Source organism: Osmerus eperlanus, unplaced genomic scaffold (assembly GCF_963692335.1).
Source record: "Osmerus eperlanus unplaced genomic scaffold, fOsmEpe2.1 SCAFFOLD_62, whole genome shotgun sequence".
NCBI classification, from domain to species: Eukaryota; Metazoa; Chordata; class Actinopteri; order Osmeriformes; family Osmeridae; genus Osmerus; species Osmerus eperlanus.
Genome location: NW_026911092.1, coordinates 1 through 25,295, shown reverse-complemented (window position 1 = coordinate 25,295; position 25,295 = coordinate 1). Strand labels below are relative to the sequence as shown.

At 47.7% G+C, this 25,295-nt stretch overlaps 3 protein-coding genes across 3 annotated transcripts; all 3 read left to right on the top strand.

Moving 5' to 3' along the window:
• Window positions 1-1,258: 1,258 nt before the first annotated feature.
• Window positions 1,259-9,135, top strand: LOC134015592 (cyclic AMP-responsive element-binding protein 3-like protein 3-A). The gene is made up of 10 exons (XM_062455133.1): window positions 1,259-1,458; window positions 2,089-2,202; window positions 3,099-3,318; window positions 5,427-5,560; window positions 6,205-6,315; window positions 6,388-6,494; window positions 6,918-6,986; window positions 7,150-7,234; window positions 7,760-7,856; window positions 8,724-9,135. The coding sequence occupies exons 1-10, from the start codon at window positions 1,438-1,440 to the stop codon at window positions 9,029-9,031; spliced, it is 1,266 nt and encodes a 421-aa protein (XP_062311117.1). The 5' UTR covers window positions 1,259-1,437; the 3' UTR covers window positions 9,032-9,135.
• Window positions 9,136-13,931: 4,796 nt separating this feature from the next.
• Window positions 13,932-16,406, top strand: LOC134015593 (relaxin-3 receptor 1-like). The gene has a single exon (XM_062455134.1). It carries the CDS (start codon window positions 14,365-14,367, stop codon window positions 15,565-15,567), a length of 1,203 nt encoding a protein of 400 aa, XP_062311118.1. The 5' UTR covers window positions 13,932-14,364; the 3' UTR covers window positions 15,568-16,406.
• Window positions 16,407-17,420: 1,014 nt separating this feature from the next.
• Window positions 17,421-22,115, top strand: zgc:165603 (uncharacterized protein LOC571425 homolog; the record flags this gene model as incomplete). The annotated part of the gene is made up of 2 exons (XM_062455132.1): window positions 17,421-17,859; window positions 22,033-22,115. Coding segments are annotated over exons 1-2 (441 nt in total), but the record flags the coding sequence as incomplete, so codon positions are not given.
• Window positions 22,116-25,295: the final 3,180 nt, after the last annotated feature.

Here is a 25,295-nt window from a genome sequence, read left to right as displayed (position 1 = left end):
GGTGATTGCAACAGTGATGCAACACCCAACTAACATGTCCAAGAATAGAGGGGGGGGACTTTACTGTAAGAAGGGGAGGGCCACAGTGTACTGGAGAGGAGAGAAGGGGAGAACTGGATGAGAGTAGAGAGGACAAGAGGGAGGAAAGGAGGGGTGGAGGGCTGAGGAAACAGCTGGGGTGATAGATCCACTGTAGTTTACATGTTGAAATATTGTAGAGATGCAGCCAGCTTACAAAGAGTTTGACCTTTGGATCTTCAACAGAAAGAGACGGGATGATAAGGTCCATCTATATGGACAGGATGAAGGACTTACATATTGGAGAGAGAGAGCTGGGGGAGGGTTGAACAGACACAGCTTAGAGGTGGGGTTAGTTATGTGATACATAGAATGTACATAGAATACATAGAATGTGGGTTTGTTATGTGATATTACATAGGATGTGGCGGATTGGGTGAGTAGAGGGGAGGGAGGGTTAGAAGAGTGAAGGTGAAGATAAGATAGGAGGTGAGGAGAGAGGAGGGATAGGTGTGGAAAGGGGAGAGAGGTATGAACAGGACAGGAGAGAATGTAGTAAACAGCTGACCTCTGACTTCAGCCCTGCTAAAATCTATCAACTGGCTGTGTCACAGACAGGAATTCAGGATTTTAATTAATTCAAGATTTCTAAATGAATAAAATTGTACAAGTAAAAGCTCCAGCCTCCCCCAGGATCAGACCAGCCTCCAGCCTCCCCCAGGATCAGACCAGCCTCCAGCCTCCCCCAGGATCAGACCAGACTCCCCCAAGATCAGACCAGAATGAGAGAACAAAAAATAGTTGTGAATTACTGCGTGCATGGAAGACTCACCATTTGGGTCAGTTTGTTTGTATTATCAGCACTGCACCACAACCATCAACAAACCATCTTCCTTTTTATGTTTCTCTGTTTGTTTTGGTGTTAAATGTATGAAACAGAGTCATTTCTGCAGTTCCTGGAACTCCCCCGCTCAATAAATGTGACTCAAATGCAAACAAATCAATTGCAGACCACAGCACACAGACTCACGTGTGTTATCTATCTCTGTCAAAGGTGAAGGCATTCTTCCCTTGTAAATAACTTATCATATGCAAAGGAAAGTGTAACCTTTGACCCCCATCCATCTCAGAGGTCACCTCCCCCGTCTCCAGGCCAACCTGGGAGGGTTTTCAGCTGCTCCAGTTTCCTCAACCAATCACAAGCCACACTCATGCATGTTAGCCATTGAGAAGCCAGCCAGCCTGAGTGACGTCAGGAAGTGTTGTGTTGGCGTGTGAACTTTGGACCAGGGCGCCAGAGAGGGGAAACACAGATGAGATACAATCCTTGGACGAGGGCTTCAAAACAAAGGGAACTTATGCTACTGGATTTCTGCATTCTACAGAGTCTTTTGTGTTTGCTACCCAGGAGTCAACACCATGGATCAGTTCCTGGAGCAGGTGAGTGAGAGGCTGGGGGAGAGGGAGGCGTTTATGAAAAAGAAAAAAAGTGCATGTTGAAAGCACAGCAGAAAATCAAGGAGAAGAAGTGCAGAGTATTAACATGTCTCAGCTACCAGTGAAATTCTAATAATATCTACAGTGGATTTTAGATTCTCCTTAGACTGATAGTATGAGACGTGAACATGGAAGTTGGTCATCTGTGATCAGTGTGTGTGAAGTTATAGAAAGAAGGGTGATAATATCCATAAGTGTGCTGTGTGGGGTTAACCCCTAACCATATTATTTTCACAAAGATAAATGTTAAATGAGTGTTATATTATTAAATGACATATGATATTGTTGTTTGCATCATGTTAGATGAGGAGGAACAGGATGACATAACGGCTGTAAACAGGAGGAGTGTAAAGCAGTGTCCTCTAGTTCTGCGTTTGTACAAAGTGTGTACATAGTGTGTGTATGCCCTGTGTTTGTGTGTGTTGGGACATGTTTATGTGTAAATATGTATGTGTTGGTGTTTGTGTGTTGATAGGAGTCTGTGTGTTTACACCTCTGTGGTATGTTACCTCAGGTGTGTTTTGATGTCATCTGTGAGGGGGTGTAACCTTAGGTGTGTTGTGATGTCATCAGGGCTGTGACGGGGTGGAACTGCTGGACCTGCTATTCGACCAGAACGACGGCATCCTTCGCCATGAGGAGATGGGTCACCATGACAACCTGGGCTGGCCAGTCCCAGAGACGAATGTGAGTTAGCTCATCGTCTTTTTGTTCTGTCTTATGTCTTCATGTCTCATCTCTCCACCACAGCGCCTCCTCTCTCTCCTCTCCTCCCCCTCCTCCTCCTCCTCCTCTCTCTCCTCTCCTCCCCCTCCTCCTCCTCCTCCTCTCTCTTCTCTCCTTTCTCCTCTCTCTCCTCTCCTCTCCCCCCCTCCTCTCTCTTCTCTCCTTTCTCCTCTTTCTCCTCTCCTCTCCCCCTCCTCTCCTTTCTCCTCTCCTGTCTATATACAGTAATATTGTGGTAATGTGAGGGAGTCAGGTGGCTGAGCGGTTAAGGAATCAGGTGGCTGAGCGGTTAGGGAATCGGGCTAGTAATCGGAAGGTTGCCGGTTCGATTCCCCGCCAGGCTAATTATGTTGTGTCCTTGGGCAAGGCACTTCACCCTACTTGCCTCGGGGGAATGTCCCTGTACTTACTGTAAGTCGCTGTGGATAAAAGCGTCTGCTAAATGACTAAATGTAAATGTAAAAATGTAATGTGTATGGTGTGTGTATATATACAGTAATATGGTGGTAATGTGTATGGTGTGTATATATATACAGTAATATGGTGGTAATGTGTATGGTGTGTATATATATACAGTAATATGGTGGTAATGTGTATGGTGTGTTACTGCATTTATTCTAGGGCGCCGTTTATTCGAGGGCGGCGTTTAATTAGTAAGAGAGATTTAGAGAATTGCAGCTGCAGTGCGGCCATAGACAAACAAAGAATAGACAAGGAGGTCAAACACAAAGCCTACATGGTTAATTTTTGGTGCAGCGTTTGTTCGAGGGCGGCGTTTATTTGAGAGCGGCGTTTAATCGAAGAAATACGGTATATGGTGTGTGTATATACAATAACATGCTGGTATGTTGCTTCAGACCCTTGGCCAACATGGAGAGGACTTCCTGCATGTGATCCTGTGTGGCAACGACTCCGTGTCAGGGTCTCCCCTGTGGCCCCCCTCCCCCAGCGACAGTGGCATCAGTGAGGACCCTCCCAGTCCCCAGCGACCTGAGAGCCCCCCCAACAAGCCCCCACACACAAGGCCACTGCCAGGAGGCAGAGCTGCTCTGGAGCAAGACTGGACCATCAGTCTCAGTAAGGGTTACCTAGCATACACACACATTCACACACATACAGTCTCAGTAAGGGTTACCTAGCATACACACACATTCACACACATACAGTCTCAGTAAGGGTTACCTAGCATACACACACATTCACACACATACAGTCTCAGTAAGGGTTGCCTAGCATACACACACATTCACACACATACAGTCTCAGTAAGGGTTACCTAGCATACACACACATTCACACACATACAGTCTCAGTAAGGGTTACCTAGCATACACACACATTCACACACATACAGTCTCAGTAAGGGTTACCTAGCATACACACACATTCACACACATACAGTCTCAGTAAGGGTTACCTAGCATACACACACATTCACACACATACAGTCTCAGTAAGGGTTACCTAGCATACACACACATTCACACACATACAGTCTCAGTAAGGGTTACCTAGCATACACACACATTCACACACATACAGTCTCAGTAAGGGTTACCTAGATACACACACATTCACACACATACAGTCTCAGTAAGGGTTACCTAGCATACACACACATTCACACACATACAGTCTCAGTAAGGGTTACCTAGATACACACACATTCACACACATACAGTCTCAGTAAGGGTTGCCTAGCATACACACACATTCACACACATACAGTCTCAGTAAGGGTTACCTAGCATACACACACATTCACACACATACACTCTCAGTAAGGGTTACCTAGCATACACACACATTCACACACATACAGTCTCAGTAAAGGCCGAAATATACTTCTGCGTCTCCGTTTACGGATGGGCGGGCGCACGGATACGCACGGATACGGACGGATAGACTGCGTTTATGGTTCTCCGTAGGCTGTGGGTGCTGAAAACAATTCACCGCCAGAAGAGTAGGTGGCGCAACGGTTTTTTGTAAGTCGTCGTGGAGTGTTTATTTACCTAGGTTATCGAGAAGTCGGAGCAAATTTACAAATTAGCCGTTTCATCAATAAAATACGCACATTTTCAGCAACTACACTGCCCACTTCTCGTCACATTTTAATTCAGATGCTGATTTACATGTACTGTTTAGCTGAAATATGAATTGTAAAAACTTACAGCAATGGCGGTCAAAGGATTCTGTTTGTCCTGTTTATCACGGCAACCCCGCCCCCGCCTCTGACGCAAGCGGTTCTTAATACTGACCAATCACAGCCAAGGGGGTCTCCGTCGCTCTCTGAAATTACGACGGATAGTTAGAAAATTCAGGAGGTGCACGTCAAGCTCTCCGGGGCTCTCCGAGGGCTGACGGAGAGCTCGTAGAGGGCGTTCCACGGAGACGAGGGCGTTCCCATGTGTCAGTTTTTCGAAAAACGCAGAAGTATATATCGGCCTTAAGGGTTACCTAGCATACATTTACATTTAGTCGACGCTCTTATCCAGAGCGACTTACAGTAAGTACAGGGACATTCCCCCGAGGCAAGTAGGGTGAAGTGCCTTGCCCAAGGACACAACGTCAGTTGGCATGACCGGGAATCGAACTGGCAACCTTCGGATTACTAGTCCGACTCCCTCACCGCTCAGCCACCTGACTCCCCAACACACACATTCACACACATACAGTCTCAGTAAGGGTTACCTAGCATACACACACATACACACACATACAGTCTCTGTAAGTGTTACCTAGCACACACACACACATACATACAGATACACACACAAACAGTCTCAGTAAGGGTTATCTAGCACACACACACACACACATACACACATACACACACAAACTCACTAATGCTGCTCCTTCTGTCTGGTGTGTGTGTGTCTGCATGTGTGTGTGTGTCTACATATGTGTGTGTGTCTGCATGTGTGTGTGTCTACATATGTGTGTGTGTCTGCATGTGTGTGTGTCTGCATGTGTGTGTGTCTGCATGTGTGTGTGTGTCTGCATGTGTGTGTGTGTCTGCATGTGTGTGTGTCTGCATGTGTGTGTGTGTCTACATATGTGTGTGTGTCTGCATGTGTGTGTGTCTGCATGTGTGTGTGTGTCTGCATGTGTGTGTGTGTCTGCATGTGTGTGTGTCTGCATGTGTGTGTGTCTGCATGTGTGTGTGTCTGCATGTGTGTGTGCAGACGGCTGGGAGTCTGGTTGCTTCCCAGGCAGAGTGGGGGAGGCCCAGGGCCCCCTTCAGCTGCCCCCGGACCTGCCCCCCCCAGACTTCCCCCTGACGGTCAAGGATCTGCTGCTGTCTGGCTGCACTGACCTGGTGAGACTCTGATGAGTTAGGGTTAGGGCATGATGTACACTAACTACTACTAACTAGTACCCTGTGTGCATGATGGTGTGTGCATGATGGTGTGTGACTCATGGAGTGACTCATATAAACTTGTTTGTCTCCTTTTGAGGTGAGGAATTTGAACATGAGTTTGAAGACAATGGGAGGAAGGTGTGTGTATCTAGCTTGGAAAGAAAAAGAGAAATGGACAGAGAGATGGAGGGAGGGAGAGAGAGATAAAAAGAGGGTCAGCCCATATAATTGGTGAGAGGAGGCCATGAAATGAACAAGATGAAGCTGACACCCTGGGTATGCTGCTCTGACCTCATATCCTAACCCTCCGAACCCTCCTTTAGGGTTTAGGTTGGTTGAGGGGCAGTTCTATGGGCGTATGTGAAGCCCTCTGTGACATGCTTGCGTGTAAAAAGGGCTATACAAATACATTTGATTTGATTTGACCAGTGGGGGAGGGGGTTAGAGGAGAAACAAGGAGAGGGAGGAGGAAGGGGGAAAGAGGGATGGAGAGAAAGGAGAGATTTTGATGTTGATGCTGTTTCTAACTTACCTCCTCCCTCCTCATTCCCTCCCTTTCTTCCTTCCTTCCTTCCTTCCTTCCTTCCTTCCTTCTCTCCCAGCCCCCTCAGCAGTCCCAGAAGTTGTTCCAAGAGCTGGTTCTGAACGACGATGAAAAGAAGCTTCTGGCCAAGGAGGGTGTGACTTTGCCCAGCCAGCTTCCCCTGACCAAGGTAACGTTGACCCCTGACCCCTGTGATGCTGAACCTTGACCTGGTCTGACCTCAAATCTGTTCCTCCTGCAGTACGAGGAGAGAATTCTGAAGAAGATCCGCAGAAAGATCCGGAATAAACAGTCAGCTCAAGAGAGCAGGAAGAAGAAGAAGGAGTATATCGATGGGCTGGAGAGCAGGTAGGAGAAGGAGAGGGGAGAAGGAGGATAGGGGAGGAGAAGGTGGAGAGGGGAGAAGGAGGAAGAGGAGGGGAGGAGGAGGAGGGGGAGGGAAGGAGGAGGGGAGGAGGAGGGTGGGGAAGAGAAGCAAAGGAGGGGGAGAGGGGAGGAGGGAGGAGGGGGAGGAGAGAGATATACCCCAAAATACATCAAGACAAAGAGACTGGATATGCAACCACATACTAATAGTTATGTATTCTTGATACACAACCACATACTAATAATAATGTATTCATTTAGAACTGCTCCATTCCCCAATGATGTAAAAATGTATCTCTGTGAGTCCTCATGCTGTCATCATGTATTCATGCTGTGTGTGTGTGTGTCATCATGCATTCATGCTATGTGTGTGTTTGTATGTGTGTGTGTGTGGATGACTTGCAGGATGGCGGCTTGTAATGCTAACAACCAGGAGCTGCAGAGAAAGCTATTCCAGCTGGAAAGGAGCAACACGTAGGTTGTGTGTGAGAGTGTGTGTGTGTGCATGTGTGTGGTGAGTGTGGGGTGTAGTGTGTTACTCACCCAGCCTCCCCCTCAACCTCCCCCCTACCTAACCTCTCTCTCCCTCTCCGTCACCCCCCCCCCACACACACACACACACACACACACCCTCCAGGTCTCTCATGGAGCAACTACGGAAGCTGCAGTCTCTGGTGATGAATGGCTCCAACAAGCCAGCTCAGACCGGGACCTGTGTCCTGGTAGGACCACACACACACACTGAGGACACACACCACATACACACACAGCATGAGGACACACACCACACACACACACACAGCATGAGGACACACACCACACACACAGCTTGAGAACACACACCACACACACACAGCATGAGGACACACACACAGCATGAGGACACACACATTCAGAGACAGACTGTGTGAGCAGAGTCAGCCTGCACATGAATGAGACCAACAGACACACAAACACTGGTGCTACACACCCATGTACACAAACATTTACACACACATATATATACATGTATACACATACACACACACATACACACAACAGTGCTAATGACACTTCTAGGGACTCTCCCAGACAGAACAACTTAGAGTCTCCAGGATGTCCCGATTTAACCCTATGCCTCCTCCTCCTTGTCTCCCCTCCTCCCTCTACCTCTCCTCTCCCTCCTCCCCTTCTCTGTCCTCCCTCTCACTCTTCACCCCCTCCTCCAATCTCTCTTCTCCTCCTCCTCCCTCTCTCTCTCCTCCCAGGTTCTCCTCCTCTCCTTCTCCCTCCTCCTCTTCCCCAGCCTCAAACCCTTCTCAGACACCAAGGTGAGCCAGGGGGGAGACTTCAGCCCTATCAGAGGTGAGTGTATCTTCCACCACCCTCCCCCACCCTAACCCTACACACCAACCATCATCCTCCCCCACCTTAACCCTACACACCAACCACCACCTCCTCCACCCTAACCCTATACACCAACCTGCTCCACCCTAACCCTACACACCAACCACCACCCTCCCCCATCAACCATCCCCCTCCCCCACCAACCACCACCCCCCCCCACCCTAACCCTACACTCCCCCTCGTTTTCACCCTTCTTCCTCACATCAGGGGAACTGATTAGACATTCACGCACACACACACTCATGCACACACTCACATGCACACACACATGCACACACACCACCTCTACCTTCCCCCAGACACTCAAATGGCTTGCCTGCAGAACATGTGTCAGCCCATCAGTGTTAAGCCTGTAGACTTCAAAGAGCAAACCTGGCAACTGCATGGCAGCTCAAACCTGGCATCCGAAGTCCCTCTGTCATTATCTTGGGGCCCCTTTTCATCAGGTTCCCCAACAAACTCAAACTGATCTCCATTTTGCATCCGTTCTTTAAACATCCCCCAGAAAGGGCTCTAAATGTTTAGTGACTGTGCTGTGTTTCAGACATGTGTTTGGGTGTGTGTGATGTTTAAGACGTGTTTTGGGGTGGATTACTGTGTGTAGTATTTCAGACGTGTGTTGCGGTGGGTGTGTGTGGTCTCTCTGTCTCTCTTATAAAGGTTAGATGAGAACAAGAATGGAACTGATGCTAAATATCTTTGTAAGGTGACACTCACTGACATAGCTCTCCTCTCCTTCTCTCCTCCTCTCCCCCTCTATCTCCTCCCTCCTCCTGCACCATCTCCCTCTCGCCACCCTGCTCCTTCTCTCCTCCTCCCCCCCAGTCCAGTCTCGATCCCTCCACAACCTCGAGGCCTCAAGAGTGCTGCAGGTCTCAGACCCTCCCTACTCTGCCCCCGACGACGAGCCCAATGCCTCCCCTCGCTTCCCTCGTGACGCTGATCACATCGCCGCCCTGCTGGGGAAGATGAGTGTGGCAGGGGGGCGGGGCCACCTGCAGCCTCTCTCTCTTAATGGAAGCCAGGATGACCAGATGCATTACCATGGCGACCCCATCACCGGTCACATAGCGATGGTTACTTTGGATCCCCGTCGTCGGCCAACCCTTCGCCCGCACGCTGATGACATGTGAAACCTAATCCCAACTCATGTGGGGAGGAGAGGAAGGGAGGAGAGCAGGGGGAGAGGGGGAGGAGTGGGTGAGGGTGGGAGGTAGAGGAGGGAGGAGAGCAGGGGGAGGAGTGGGTGAGGGTGGGAGGTAGAGGAGGGAGGAGAGCAGGGGGAGAGGGGGAGGAGTGGGTGAGGGTGGGAGGTAGAGGAGGGAGGAGAGCAGGAGGTTGAGGGAACTATTATAGCTATTAGACCCCCCCAGCTCCTCCTCCTCCAACACACACACATTTTTTAAGGGTAGCCAGGGGTGTTCAGGAGGTTTTACAAAACCTGTTTTTGCTATTGTTATATTGTAAAAAAAAAAATCTAAACTTTGTCATTGATCGTGCATTCTTACTGTAAATGGTAAAATGACTGCAATTACAGAGTTGTTCTTCTGCATTGGTTACTATGGAATTAATGAGCCTCAGGCTTCAAAACTAAAACTAGTAGCGAGGAGAAAAGGGTCGCAGCTTGGGGGACACCTGGGGTGGGGGTATGATTAGGGTTAGGGGTACGAGTGTACACACCACCTCATTGTATAAGTATTGTACAAATGGTGGAATTACATATCTCCAATGTATCATATTGATGACCAAGATAGAAACAGTGTGAACGGAACAATCTAGGTTCACTAAAAGTGCCTCAAATAAACTAGATGCAAAATGCTGTCTCCAGTGTCTGTCTGTGTGTGTCTGTACACATGCGTGTGTGTGTTTTCATCCTATTAAAGTCACATTCCATTAATATTTAAAAGGTATTTCAAGAGAGAAAGGGGGAGAGAGTGAGACAGAGGGGGGAGGGACAGAGAGCGGGAGAGCAGTATCTGAGTATTTCCCCAGGGAGAAACAGCATCAGTGGTGTCTGATGCTGTCACCTTCTGAGTGTGAAGTTTCTTCTCCATGCTGCTCTCACAGTAGATAAGAGGAGACACGAAGGCTTGTCCCAGGAGGGCTAACTGGGTCAATCTAACCAGGAGACAGGGCTAACTGGGTCAATCTAACCAGGAGACAGGGCTAACTGGGTCAATCTAACCAGGAGTTGAACAGAGAGGCTACACTGTAATAAAAAAACATTGTAAAATAACAGGAACAATCTGGCAGCTGGGACGCCAGATTAAACCCATTAAATTACAGTAAAAAAATGTTTTCATTAACATTAATTAACCGTAAAACAATGTTAATTTTCATGTACCAAATTGAGCGAATGAGAGAACAGAGACACTGCTAACAGAGTGAAGTAGCCGACTCCCTCCTCTTCTCTTTCCTCCCCTCTTCTTCTCTCTATTCATTTCACCTTCACTCTCCTCCGCTCCTTCCCTCTCCTGTCTTCCCCCCCTGCACCTGCACCGCCCCCAGATTACTTCAGAGAGGTGCAAACAATTCGTAGCGACAGAGAACCTGTGTTGACATTCGGTGACAAGGTGCAGAGGAGGCTTATTGCCAGAACAAACTTACAGTTTTTCTCAATTGCTAACACACAAAAATGGTGTAAGCCATTCTCACAAAACCATTTAGCAAATTCCCAGCAGAAAGACCATGTACCCCAGTCTTTAAACACAATTTACCCTTTTTTACACATTTCTCAGGTTCATTCACACTTCTTTGCAAAAGTCTAAACACACCTCTGCCTTTAAGACACAATTGTCACCATTATGTCATTTAGAAAACACTGCCATTTGATAAGTAAACTCAAACCGTACAATTCAAACACCCGTAACAACCAATTATCCATGTGTAAGCACTAACAAATAAAAATACTCAACAAGCAATCAGGGGTTTGGAATGAATAAAAAGGTAAGCTCATCTGTACTTTGAAATCATGGACGCAAATATCAGAGAAAAAGGCAGAATTGTCAGAATGAGAGGAGATGGAGAAGGGAGAGGCAGAGGAAGAGTAAGAAGAACAACAATCTCTGTCACGGATCCTCCTCTTGCACCCCTCAGATGGTCTAGTTCCCCGGAATACTGAGGACAGCGGAGGAACACGGACCGACTCACACCTCATTGTTGCACACACCTGCACCTCATTACCAATTACACACAGTATTTAAACCCTGTTCAGACCAGACACAGTTGTGGGTAATTGTCTCTGTGCTACGCTATCGCTATTCTAGGTATCCTAAACTATTGTATTGTTTAAATGTACTACGGATTATAAGTAAAGTCTCCACTTCACCTGCCTTTGTCTCCTCGTTCATACCTTCCAAGGATCAAAGTGTCTTGTAACAATCTCAAATGAGATTTGGCCACACCATGACAGAAATCCCGATGTACAGAACAACCTTCTCCAAGCCATGGAAGAAGCTTGTGGGGACATTGCTGTGGAGTCTTTTCAGTGATGGCTCAGGCATTCAAGGGCATTTTCCCCTGCTGTTTGGCTAGAGAAAACATTGCCTGTCATGTTGATGAAAATCTCTGGCCTGACCCTGGTCAGAGACAGGATGCTGACCCAGAGTGAACAGTGCTGTAGCGTACTCAAGCTATTACCCAAGTGAAAATGCTTTATTTCCTTGTTTTCTTAGCCTTTGTTTCCCAAATTACAATTTACAGAAATGAATGTTGTTGACTAACAGTACCACTATTTGTATACTGTGACCACTACATTAACAAGAGATCAAAATGCAATTGCTGTATAGTGTAAGTAGAAAATAAACATCCTGTAATATTTGCAATTTTTATGATTTACATCATGTCAAACTCATGAGGTTGAGCATATCTAAAATTCAGGGACACATTATAGTTATTGGTTCATGAAACCCCTAAATATGAAGATGTGTGTTTAGAGTTTGGACACTACTACTACACACACACATTCAGCACACACACACACATCATGTCAGTCTCATAACCACACACACCTCTCAGGTAATACCTACACGTGTTCACACACCTGCACTCTACTGGTACTGTCATTACTGAAGTAATACAAACACCAAAACAATGACACAGAACCTGATGTGAAACATCGGCACTGAATTAAATACCTTGCAAATACTTTGATGGGTGTATTTGGTAGATGGACTTGACTCAGGTCAGTGGAATCCTTTGATACATTCGTCTGTGGGGCTTTAATCATGGAGAGAGTGCCCAAAAGTTGATTTAATCCCCCCACCCTCCCCCCTTCATCCTCCCCCCTCCTCCCTTCATCACCTCCCTCCCCCCTCCTTCCAATCCTTCATCCGTTCCCCCCTCCCTTCATCCTCCCGCCCTCCCTTCATCCTCCTCCCTAACTCTGTCCAGGGAGAGGCTCTCTTTCCAACTTAACACTGAGGAAGAGAGGGGAAGAGAGGGGAAGAGAGAGAGTGAGAGGGGGGGTCAAGGTGTTCTCCATCTAAGAAGCACTTCCACCATTGTGTTTAATCTCCAAATGCAGTTCCTCTCCCCAGTGTTCACCCTGCAGTTCCTCTCCCCGCTTTAGGGGGTGCTGTATTGACTCTACTTCAGGTGTACGTACGTAAAATGTTCTAGATAGAAAATAACTTTTTCAACATTGAAGTGTTTATTTGTGTGTGACTCACAAAACCCAGAGAAACAGAGGAGATTTACACCAACTCTTTACTGCCAGGGGCTCTGCCAAGGGTTATGTGTGTAAGTGTATGTATGTGTGTGCATGTGTGAGATAGATGGTGTTTGCTTGTGTATCTGTGTGTGTGTATGTGTGTGTGAGAGAGATAGTGATATTGTGTGGGGAGAGGCATGGTCATTTCAATGTAAACACAAAGGAGTTGTTTGGGGTCAAGACCTTATGTAGTAGATGGATGGAGGAAGGGGGGTGCACCCTTCGCTCTCATTTTCAATTTCTTCCCGACATTTGAATATAAATATAATCCGTTTGCACACACTCACTCACTCACGCTGTGACCCGTACAAGTTTTCATTTATTAATCCAGTTACTCATCCATCCAACCAACTCTACCGTGTTTTTTTCTCTGATCTGTCTGGTTCAAAATAACAGCAAATGGGACTTTGCACGCGATGGACCAATAGTATTTCGAATCGCTTGAAAGTTTCGTGACCTCCTTCCTCGCCGTTTTAAACCTTGTGCTGCCTTTGGGTCACATAAGGTTCATAACGAACCATCTTTGTGTTTACAAATTTTACCCAATACAAAAACAAATAACAATAATTTTCTTTTAACCTTTGCAATGTGGAGGGTCTGAGACAGCCCAAAGGTTAAAAGAAAATGCTTCACTTTGTTTTTGTATGTGGTAAAGTTGTCGCAATACTACGGTGGGTCACAATGACTGATGGGTCAGAATGACCCGAAGATAACACAAGGGTTAAAGCACGAGCGGAGCGAGGGACGCGTATGGGGAGTAGTGTCACGTGGTGAATAACATGACTGCTTGGTCCCTTTCACTCTAGTCTCCAGGGACAGGAGACAGGCTCGCCGGTAACATGATGTGATATGATATTCCTATAGTTCTAGAACCGGCCATTGAAACTCGACTGATTGTACCAGGCATAGAAAATTGGATAAACGTGCGCTGTCAATCGATCACATCCCCACGAGAGCCGTCCGCCTCCCTGAGTTTCAGTTTCACTCTCTGCGTGCGACTCTCCTGTCAGCTTGGTTTTTCTTAGGGAAACTAGTTTGTATTCCCCGAGAGTTGCGAGTTGGTCTTCATCGACTTCGATAATTACCCTGGTGCAATTCAACTCCTCTTTGAAATTACTCTCAAAGCTTAACCCGATGCACAATGATGCGGATATTTGTATCTCAACCGAATTTAACAAAGTCTATCTCAATCAAAGTCGGACTCTCTGGGAATTAAGAGTCACAAATAAAATAAACATATATAAACAGAATTTATAATTTCTTCCCCTATGAGGAACAAGCATAGGCGGCATTTGCCGTTGCTATTTCGGGGTTATTACTCTGTTCTCCCGGTGGTAGAGAAACACTGCGAGCCTCAGCTATGCGCGCGCACGGGACTTGTATAAAAGAATGTGTTGCGGGTCCGTGCCCTGATAAGGCTGTGGAACCTGTGTGGATACGGCTGGTGACGGTCATGTCTAGCATCGGACGGAAAACTTGGTGTTTTCTGACTAATCTTAGCTTTCGAATTTGACAGCAAATGTAGCAGTTTCACCATTATTCGCAAGGAATATTTTAACCTTCAGTTTCATCTACTTTAAAATCTTTTGACGACGCACCCTCATCTGTAAGTTACTGTGTCGACTGTGGAACGCGCGACAGAGTGAGTGAGTCAGAGAGGGTTAGGAGAGTGAGAGAGCTGAGAGAAGATAAAGAAAACAAAATAACAGTGAGCAGAACCGAGAGAGGAGGGTGATTACCCTGGAAACATTACAGATGCAGTCCTTCATGCTGAACGCCAGCCAAGGCTGCCTCCAGACTTCATCTGCCTGTGAGGAGGAGCAGCCGGAGGGGGTGCTGGCTAACTGCTCCTACGGCTCCTCCAGTCTCTCCCTGCGCTGCTGGTTGCAACTCCTCACCAGGGAGTCTGTCCTGGAGCTGCAGGGAGACACCTCCAGCCTGGCCTCGCGGGTCTCCATGGCACTGGTCTACAGCATGGTGTGCGCTCTGGGGCTGGTGGGCAACTCCCTCGCTCTCTACCTGCTCCACTCCCGCCACCGGCAAAAGCAGTCTTCCATCAATTGCTTCGTCATGAGCCTGGCCGTTACCGACCTGCAGTTCACGCTCACGCTCCCATTCTGGGCAGTGGACACAGCGCTGGATTTCCGTTGGCCGTTTGGCCGTATCATGTGCAAGATCGTGAGCTCAGTGACCATGATGAACATGTACGCCAGCGTGTTCTTCCTGACTGCCATGAGCGTGGCGAGGTACTACTCTGTCTCGTCTGCTCTCAAGATGCGCAGCCGGCGAGCCGCCAACGCCAAGTGGGTGAGCCTGGGCGTGTGGGCGGTGTCTCTACTGGCCACGCTCCCCCACGCTGTCTACTCCACCAGTGTGCATGTGTCGGACGAGGAGCTGTGTCTGGTCAAGTTCCCCGAGTCGGGCAGCTGGGACCCTCAGCTACTCCTGGGCCTGTACCAGCTGCAGAAGGTGCTGCTGGGCTTTTTCCTTCCACTGGTGGTCATCACCACCTGCTACCTGCTGCTGCTGCGCTTCGTCCTCAGCCGGAGGATCGCCGGGGGCACCGGCGGGGTGGACAGTGAGAAGGACCGCCTGAAGCGCCTCTCCAAGGTCACCAAATCAGTGGCCATCGTGGTTCTTTCCTTCTTCCTGTGCTGGCTTCCCAACCAGGCCCTCACCCTCTGGGGGGTGCTGATCAAGTTCGACTTAGTGCCGTTCAGCGTGGCCTTCTACAACGCCCAGGCCTACATCTTCCCTCTCTCCGTGTGTCTGGCACACACCAACTCCTGCCTCAACCCCGTCCTCTACTGCCTCATCCGCAGGGAGTTCCGAGCCGGCCTCAAGGAGATCCTGCTGAAGGCCACGCCCTCCTTCTCCCGACTGACTCACCTGCTGCCTCGCAGGAGCAAGGTGGCCGAGGCCCCGCCCATTCTCGTCTTGGTCCAGATGGATGCGTGAGCGGGGCTCGATTTATCTGGCCTGGCAGTGACAGTATCTGGGCTTGATTCATATTGGCCTGGCAGAGACAGTATCTGTGCTTGATTCATGGGGGTTGATTGATCTGGCCTAATGAAATGGAAACAGTTGTGCCAAACAGTGCTCCACCCATGCACCTCACCTGGAGTGCCCCCCCCACCCCCAGGTGAGGTGGAATAGGGGCCCCAGGGACACAGCCTGCCTGCAGAGCCGACAGGAGCTCAAACGCTACGCTTTTAACAGCAACCTCTGATTTTTGATTGATTCTAGCAATAGATTCATGACAATTGTCCGTAGGGATGTGCTCTAGTTTTCCTCTCTCCCTCCCTCCCTCTCTGTCTCTGTCTTATTCTCTCAGTCTTTCTGTCTGTCTCTCCCCATCTCATTCCACCCCCTCCCTTGCTCTTACAAATTCCCTTTGCATTCTTCAAATGAAGCCTTTACTGCAGCAATTATGTTTCTGTCTTCTTTTTTTCAATACAGTAACGTACATTCTATAAAGCTACTCTGAGATGGGTCATTCATTTTTTGTTCTGAATTTCTGCAGCAAAATAAACAAAATGCATGCATTTACTAAACCCAACAAAACAAAAATGTAGAGGCTTCAAAAGAAACTGCATTGCAAAACACAATCTATGATCCATATACTGTGAGACCTGACTTTCCGTGGAAGTGGAGATCAAAATTTTGGGGCGTGACAAAGGTACAGACCAGAGCCAGATAGAGTGGATTTTTTGTAACCGCCCATTTTACAGCTACATTTTTGTATTGTGAGATTTTTATAGTAAAGAGGTGTCAATGGGGCTTGAGGTTCACTGTATGTCCATTTTACCCACCGAACTGTCTTATTCAACTATGACAAGGAAAACTCGGTTTTGCAGTCAATGACTCCTTTAACTAATGTGATTTACAGATTAAGATTATTCGCGATAAATACATTGTAAATGGATTTCATAACACTCGCACAACATTCTGACCATTAAAGACAAGTGAAACCTTCTTCGTGCGCTGGCAAAGTAAGTGTCTTGTTTGTGTTGTGGAGGGAAGACGTAGGGGAAACGTAGATGTTATTTTACTCATTTTGTTTTTTTTGTTTTTTTGTTTTTTTGAGAGGTCAGATATAGGGTATCGTCCATATGACATTTCCCCCAAATTAATTAAATTCCAGAGTTTGAACATGGAAACCCACGTGAATAAGCAGATCAGAAAGTAGAGAAAGCGCGCTGTATGGCATTGTGTTAGAGCACGTGACTGTTCAGGATATGTACGAATCCAGCTTGTAGCCTACCTCAGAAATCAGAAACAGCTTTATCTCATGAGTGTATCATGACACTGGGGTCGGGCAGGTGTGCATTTACATTACATTTAGTCATTTTAGCAGACGCTCTTATCCAGAGCGACTTACAGTAAGTACAGGGACATTCTCCCGGAGGCAAGTAGGGTGAAGTGCCTTGCCCAAGGACACAATGTCATTTTGGCACGGCCGGGAATCGACCCAACAACCTTCTGATTAATAGCCCAACTCCCTAACCGCTCAGCCATCTGACCCCCCTGCAGCGCATGTGAGTTTCTAATTTGTCATCCTGTGGTTTTATTGTATTTACTTTACTACTATATACAAACTGTGTCTTCACCTGATAATAGCTCACACTTCTTTTAATACAATAACAAAAAAACTAAAACAATTTGCCACGGTTGCGCTACCTGACCATCGCCACTAGGTGTCACTAAAGAGCAGCGAATAACACACGTCTGCTCACTCTCGCCCCCTTTCCACCCTCCCCTTCCCGGGAACGGTGCGTGTGCGGGTGTGTTGTGTGTCGGAAAGAAAGTGAGCCTGGTTTCCAGCTGGGCAACACACACACTACCCTCAGTGTGTGTGTTGTCATCATCATCCAGCCTGCTCCACGCTCAGAATGGCCAGATTTGCCCAGTCGGAAAGCAGGCTCCAGCAGCACCTAACTCAGCCCCATCCCGCTCTCACCAGCCTACTTTACACCGGACCGGCGGCACAACAGACCCAACCGCCTCTGCTCTTCATCCCACACCAGCAGCAGTACTCGCATATCGTATTCCAGAAACCCATGAACGAGTCAGAATCGGTTTCCATTCATCAGGAGAGGGGTACCATGAAAGACCAAGATGCCATTAAACTATTTATAGGCCAAATACCGCGTACCCTCGAGGAGAAGGACCTGAGACCGCTGTTCGAACAGTTTGGGAAAATCCACGAGCTGACAGTTCTGAAGGACCGATACAGCGGCATGCACAAAGGTAACGCGCCTTCAGACGGCTTTGCAAGGCCCTTTAACAAAAACCCGGTTATAATTAGTCAACAGAGCACCGAGTAGCCTAAAACATCTACATATATATTCAGTAATAGACATTTAGGCTTCAGTACGTAAAAATCTGTCTTTGCTAAATATTACACATCCTAGCATGTCTACAATCAGTGTTGTTTTTTGACTGTGCCTGTCTTCATGTCGTTCTGTCAGTAGTGTGTGTGATCCGTGGTGCGCTCGTAGTGAAACCAGACCAACATGTTTCCCATCACGTTCGCACACAGACATTTAATGATGCCGTTAGACCACCCTCAGCACATACAGCCCAACACATTGGCACAGTGTCTGTAGCCCAGATTTACTCATGGAGACCAGGAGAGACACGAATATCAAAATGTCTTCACTGCATGTCGACGTCTACTTTATTCTGTTTGATTGTCTCGCTACTCCGCTCTGCCTCTGTCTTAAGTGGGGCAGAAGCGCGGAAAGGGATACATTTTTTATCAGCCTCCCTCTGCTTCCCTCTGCCTCCCTCTGCCTCCTTCTGCCTCCCTCTGCCTCCTTCTGCCTCCTTCTGCCTCCTTCTGCCTCCCCCTGCCTCCCCCTGCCTCCCTCCTACCCGCCCCCCCTTCTATGGCTGCGAACCATCACTTGTTCATCCGTATGCCTGTATGCTTGTATGCTTGTATGCTTGTATGCTTGTATGCCTGTATGCCTGTATGCCTGTATGCCTCTATGCCTCTATGCCTCTATGCCTGTATGCCTGTATGCCTGTATGCCTGTATGCCTGTATGCTTGTATGCCTGTATGCCAGTATGCCTGTATGCCTGTATGCTGGCACTACCAGCTCTCCATGTGCGGCCAGGAAGGCGTTTTGACTCGATCCATTTCCCTACTTATACAAGCTGTGGATGTAAGAACGGGGTTACTGGAGATGACGGACGCTCACGCGCAAAAACCGCCGTCACTGTCGTCGCGGCTGGTGGGACGCGAGGCTCGTGAGAGCAAGGCGAGGATGTAAAAAGGCAAATCAGATGGTTCATGTTATTGTGTAGTTTAGCCGTCGACGCCATTTCCACGTGAGCTGTGACAGTAAGCGGTCTCCTGTTGGCTTTTAGACCATCATCATCCTCATTCATTGTCACAACAAGTAGCCTCGGCCTACATAGGAACTGATCATGTTCTGAAATGACATTAACAATGCATTTTATTTATGGTGCCCTCTTCATTAGTTATTAATAGCTCTCTTAACTCCTCAGACCATGTTTAAGCAATCTGATTGACAGTGTGTAATTTAACAGAGTGAATGAATAAGAGGCCCTAGATCTAGTCCTGGACTATGTCTAGCTCCAGCTGTAGCCCGGGACTCTATATCTGTAGCCCTGGACTCTATAGCTGTAGCCCGGGACTCTATAGCTGTAGCCCTGGACTGTAGCCCTGGACTCTATAGCTGTAGCCCTGGACTCTATAGCTGTAGCCCTGGACTCTATATCTGTAACCCTGGACTCTATAGCTGTAGCCCTGGACTCTTTAGCTGTAGCCCTGGACTCTATATCTGTAGCCCTGGACTCTATATCTGTAGCCCTGGACTCTATAGCTGTAGCCCCAGTTATGGACTATGTCTTTCCCTATTCCTGGTCCTGGACAATGTTAGCTTTCTTCATGACAGTCTGTTCTAGAGGGAATATGATGCACACACACTCACTCACTCACTCACTCTCACACACACACACACACACACATGCACAGTCACACGCACACACACACAGTTATGCACACACGCACACATGCAGTCGCGTGCACACACACACAGTCACACACACACAGTCACACACACATACACTCACATAAACACACTACCAAACACTTTTACACTGACACAGACACACTCCCAGACACGCACACATAGCAGCAGGGCTGGACTGGGACAAAAAATCGGCCCTGGCATTTATGGCCCAGGCGGCCCACATCCACCCTGACTGGTCAGGGTTAGGGTTAGCCTTGGTCAGGGTTAGGGTTAGCCTTGGTCAGGTCATTATAATATTAGTTGCCTAGTCTTCTGCGTTCATGTGATAGTTTTGGATCCTTCAAGAAGGGTCTCAAGACTTATCTGTTGATCTTACACTTAAATAATTAATTAATTCTTAGAGTTATGATTTGTATATTTACATTTAGTCATTTTTTTTAGCATGGATAAGAGCGTCTGCTAAATGACTAAATGTATATTAAGGTATTTAAAAATGTATATTGATATTTGATATTGTATTGTTATTATTACTATTTTGCTTAATATTGGCTTAACAACTTTTAAAACTGTTTACTGTTAACTTTAATTATTGTAAGATTAATATTTTGTCGCTTTGGACAAAAGTGTCTGCTAAATACAATACAGAAAAACACACACAGCCTCCCTCCCTTCCTGAGTCCCTGTTAATTTGCCCACTCCTTACCACGTCGTCAACTACTCTCTCTTCCATCTTCTCCTCACTCGCTCCCATGGCCCTGTCATGGTCACTCTCCTCCTCGGCTTCTTCCCTGACCCTGTCAGTATGTTTCTGCCTCTCTGAGCCAGCCACCTCTCCTCCTTCCTCTACAGGTATGCTGATGTTGAAGCAGCTAAAGCCCCCCCAAACATGTTCGAAATTTTGGCACATTTTGTGGCATTCGCCTGTAGATTTAAAAAAATATTTTTGTCCCTTAACTTTTCTGCGCCTTCCTTGCGCTTTGGTGATTGTTTCTCCATTTTAGTGATGCTAAACTTTAACAATGCTAAACCAGCATACGCATTAGCCAACAGCTCGTGTCTCAGGGCCTGCGGGAGGCGATATTATGAATCAGGGGAAGGGGGTTCTTGGATTTGATTGGGTCAGGCCAGTGCCAATAAAGAAAATTAACCAATGGGCCGCTGTCAGATCTCTATGGGCCGGCCCGACCAAAAACATTTTTACCAATGGGCCACTGTCAGTTCTTTATGGGCCCCGACCCGACCAAGAAAAAAAAACAAAAAACTTTAAATTATATTGGCGATTCGGCCAAAAAGGCGTCGGCCCACCGGGCAAATGCCCGGTATGCCAGATGGCCAGTCCAGCCCTGCATAGCAGTGCGTAGTGAGGTAGACTCAGCAGAGACAGGGAGCTCCTTACTGCAGGGTTAGGGTTATACAGCAGGTCCTCAGACTACTCTGTGTGTGTGAGTCTAGGGTTGTGTCAGAGATTGTGTGTGTGTGCGTGTTTTAATGATGGCTTTTAGAAGACTAGGCTCAGTCTGAAGCTGCCGTTGCCACGGTGATCAGTTGTCTCCACAATGATCAGCTGTCTCCACATGATCAGCTGCTTGACTCCCTAAGCTTTGGCTGCCTCAGCCAATTAAAATGGCATCTCCACGTGATTGGGTGAGCCAGATGGGGCTGTCGGTGGTCTGCCAATGATGGTCACATGACCATAAAGTTAGGGTCATGTGGGTTAGGGTTAGGGTTACTGGTATTACCAGGTGATGGATACACAAAACCTTCAGATGCACACACACACACACAGTACTGACTGTCTACATTTTAAACTCTATTACAGTTTTTTCCAATTGCTTAAGCACAATTTTGAAAACAGGGCTCACTTTGTCAAAACACAACACACGATTCACACAACTAGACACACAAGTAGCAGAACACCTCCAATCTTTTGCAAAATGAAACACTTCATTCAAAACTATACAATCATGTATAAAACCCAGTTCTGTCACCGTATGCCAACCAATGTTGCTCGAATTTCACCGTATGCCAACCAATTTTGCTCGAATTTCATGACATAGATACTGTAAATTTGGCCCTATTCTTCCACGGCCTCCAGGTCTACCTCTCCCTACCACTCTTCCTCCACGGGCTCCCCATCTCATCCTCACTCTCCCTCTTCCTGCAACATTTCCTTCCATTTTTAGTGAGGACAGGTACACTGACCTGTTGCCTTTTTGTGGTGCTTACACCTGATTGGTATGTTTACAATTATGCACTTTAGTGCTTGTACACCTGACGCCCGTGAGGAAAAAGAAGGGATACAGGGTTAACCCTAACCCTGGTATAGCTTTAACTGACTTATAGTCTGTCCCTCTCTCTCCTTGTTCTCACTCTTTCTCCCTGTCCCTCTCTCTCCCTCCCCTTCTCTCCCCATCCCAGGCTGTGCGTTCCTTACCTACTGTGCCAGAGAGTCAGCCATCAAAGCTCAGAATGCCCTGCATGAACAGAAGACCCTGCCAGGGGTAGGTCTCTCTCTCTCTGCATGAACAGAAGACCCTGCCAGGGGTAGGTCTCTCTCTCTCTCTGCCAGGGGTAGGTCTCTCTCTCTCTCTGCCAGGGGTAGGTCTCTCTCTCTCTGCATGAACAGAAGACCCTGCCAGGGGTAGGTCTCTCTCTCTCTGCATGAACAGAAGACCCTGCCAGGGGTAGGTCTCTCTCTCTCTCTGCCAGGGGTAGGTCTCTCTCTCTCTCTGCCAGGGGTAGGTCTCTCTCTCTCTGCATGAACAGAAGACCCTGCCAGGGGTAGGTCTCTCTCTCTCTCTGCCAGGGGTAGGTCTCTCTCTCTCTCTGCATGAACAGAAGACCCTGCCAGGGGTAGGTCTCTCTCTCTCTCTGCCAGGGGTAGGTCTCTCTCTCTCTGCATGAACAGAAGACCCTGCCAGGGGTAGGTCTCTCTCTCTCTCTGCATGAACAGAAGACCCTGCCAGGGGTAGGTCTCTCTCTCTCTCTGCCAGGGGTAGGTCTCTCTCTCTCCCTGCCAGGGGTAGGTCTCTCTCTCTCTGCATGAACAGAAGACCCTGCCAGGGGTAGGTCTCTCTCTCTGCATGAACAGAAGACCCTGCCAGGGGTAGGTCTCTCTCTCTCTCTGCCAGGAGTAGGTCTCTCTCTCTCTGCATGAACAGAAGACCCTGCCAGGGGTAGGTCTCTCTCTCTCTGCATGAACAGAAGACCCTGCCAGGGGTAGGTCTCTCTCTCTCTGCCAGGGGTAGGTCTGTCTCTCTCTCTGCCAGGGGTAGGTCTCTCTCTCTCTGCATGAACAGAAGACCCTGCCAGGGGTAGGTCTCTCTCTCTCTGCATGAACAGAAGACCCTGCCAGGGGTAGGTCTCTCTCTCTCTCTCTGCCAGGGGTAGGTCTCTCTCTCTCTCTGCCAGGGGTAGGTCTCTCTTTCTCTCTGCCAGGGGTAGGTCTCTCTCTCTCTCTGCCAGGGGTAGGTCTCTCTCTCTCTGCATGAACAGAAGACCCTGCCAGGGGTAGGTCTCTCTCTCTCTCTGCCAGGGGTAGGTCTCTCTCTCTCTCTGCCAGGGGTAGGTCTCTCTCTCTGCCAGGGGTAGGTTTCTCTCTCTCTGCATGAACAGAAGACCCTGCCAGGGGTAGGTCTCTCTCTCTCTCTGCATGAACAGAAGACACACTCACACACACACACCCACACACAGATCTGTGTATCTGGTTGACTGACTGGCTGCCTGGTTAGCTGACTGGCTGGTTGGCACTTAGAACTGTGTGTGTATGTATGTGTGTATGTATGTGTGTATGTGTGAGTGAATGTGTACACTACCTTTCTGGTTATCTTACAATCACTTTGTAATGATCTCTCTATCTAAATTTTTTTTGTTAATCTCTCTGACACATGCATGCACATACAGACATACCCCCCCCCCCACACATACACATACAGAGACCTACACACACACACAGACATACACACAGGCATACACACAGGCATACACACACACATCTTCACACACTCACAACTGTGCGTTAAGAGAGCCTGAATAATGTATGTCTGGTATTTATAATTCTTTAACCTATTTCATGGCTGGAGGCGAGTCCTGTCTGTGTGGGTGTGTCATGTGATCTGGGATCTGGGTTAGCTAGCTTGAGTTAGAGTGTATGAAGATGTGTGTAGCTAGTGTATGGATTACTGTTGTCCAACATCAGAACCAACATGTGCTGTCTTGTTGAGTTGTAAATGCTTCTCTCCTTCTGCATGTCATCCAACATCTGAGTACTCTAAGGCTGATACTAAGTCCTGTGTGTGTGTGTGTGTGGTGTGAGTGTATATGTGTGTGTGTGGGTGTATATGTGTGTGTGTGTGTGTGTGTGGATGAGTGTATATGTGTGAGTTTGTTTGTGTGCCCATGATAGAGATGTCTCTCATGATGTCTGTTGCAAATAGGGGTTTGCGTGAGCGGTCGCCATGGCAACACAGCAAACCGGCAGGTGGCTCAAGCATATTCACACAGACCCACACGTACACACACACACATATACACTCACACCACACACAGTCATACATAGCATCACACAGTCATACATAGCATCACATACAGTCACCCTGACATTTATAGAATTAAAAAAACGTTTCAAATTTACATTAGTCGATTTTCAGAAGTGTTTAGTCGAGTCTTGGTTGACCGAAGAAAATCTTAGTCGGGCACAGCCCTAGTGTGTGCGCATTATTGTCCTGAGGTGTGTGGGAGCGTGCATTATTGTCCTGATGTGTGTGTGAGCGTGCATTATTGTCCTGATGTGTGTGTGAGCGTGCATCTGTGTGTGTTCTGGCACTTGTAGGATTGCAAGATGATTGCGTAGAGAGTTACTCCCAAATCAGCAGATGGCCATGTTGTGTGATATTGTTGTGCTAATCCTCTTTCCCCTGTGTGGTGACCTGTCTCACCCTCTCCTAATGCACCGCCCAGCACTCATGTGGCCAGGCTGCCCCTTCATAACGAAACAAACGCTCCACAAAGGTGCATCTAGGTCAGTTCTGAGCGGCTCATCCTGAAAGAAAAATTAAATGAATAAATGAGCAACTGAACATGACAATAAAGTTCTCAACCACCTGTTGCTATGGTAACACTCTCTCTCTATATATATATATATATATCTATGCAATGACAAATGGACCGCTTATTGTGTTCACGCACAAACATCTCACAAACACACACACACAGGGCAGATAAGGCAACAGCTGAAAGAGGATCTATGACACCAGTAGCCTTAGCAACCACAGTAACCTTAGCAACCAGAGAGTTCTGCCCAACCCTGTTGAGGAGGTGTGGCCTGGGAGAGGAGGTGTGGCCTGGGAGATGTCCAGTGACGAACATGCTGTGTGACCCTAACCCTTTCTGTTCTCCAACCCTAACCCTACAGACAGAACCTTGCTCACATCTTCACACGTTTTCCTGTTTCACAGATGACATGGAAGTCTAAGAGAGAGAGAGAGAGAGAGAGAGAGAGAGAGAGAGAGAGAGAGAGAGAGAGAGTGTAATTGTTGTTATCATAACTATTATTTCTCTTATTTTAACAAATGGATCATAATTTTGATAGGTTCAATCTTATATGGTTTTGGCAACAATGCTCTCATTCATGCCAATCAAGCATTATTGAATTGAATTAAGAGAGAGAACCTTCTCCTCCA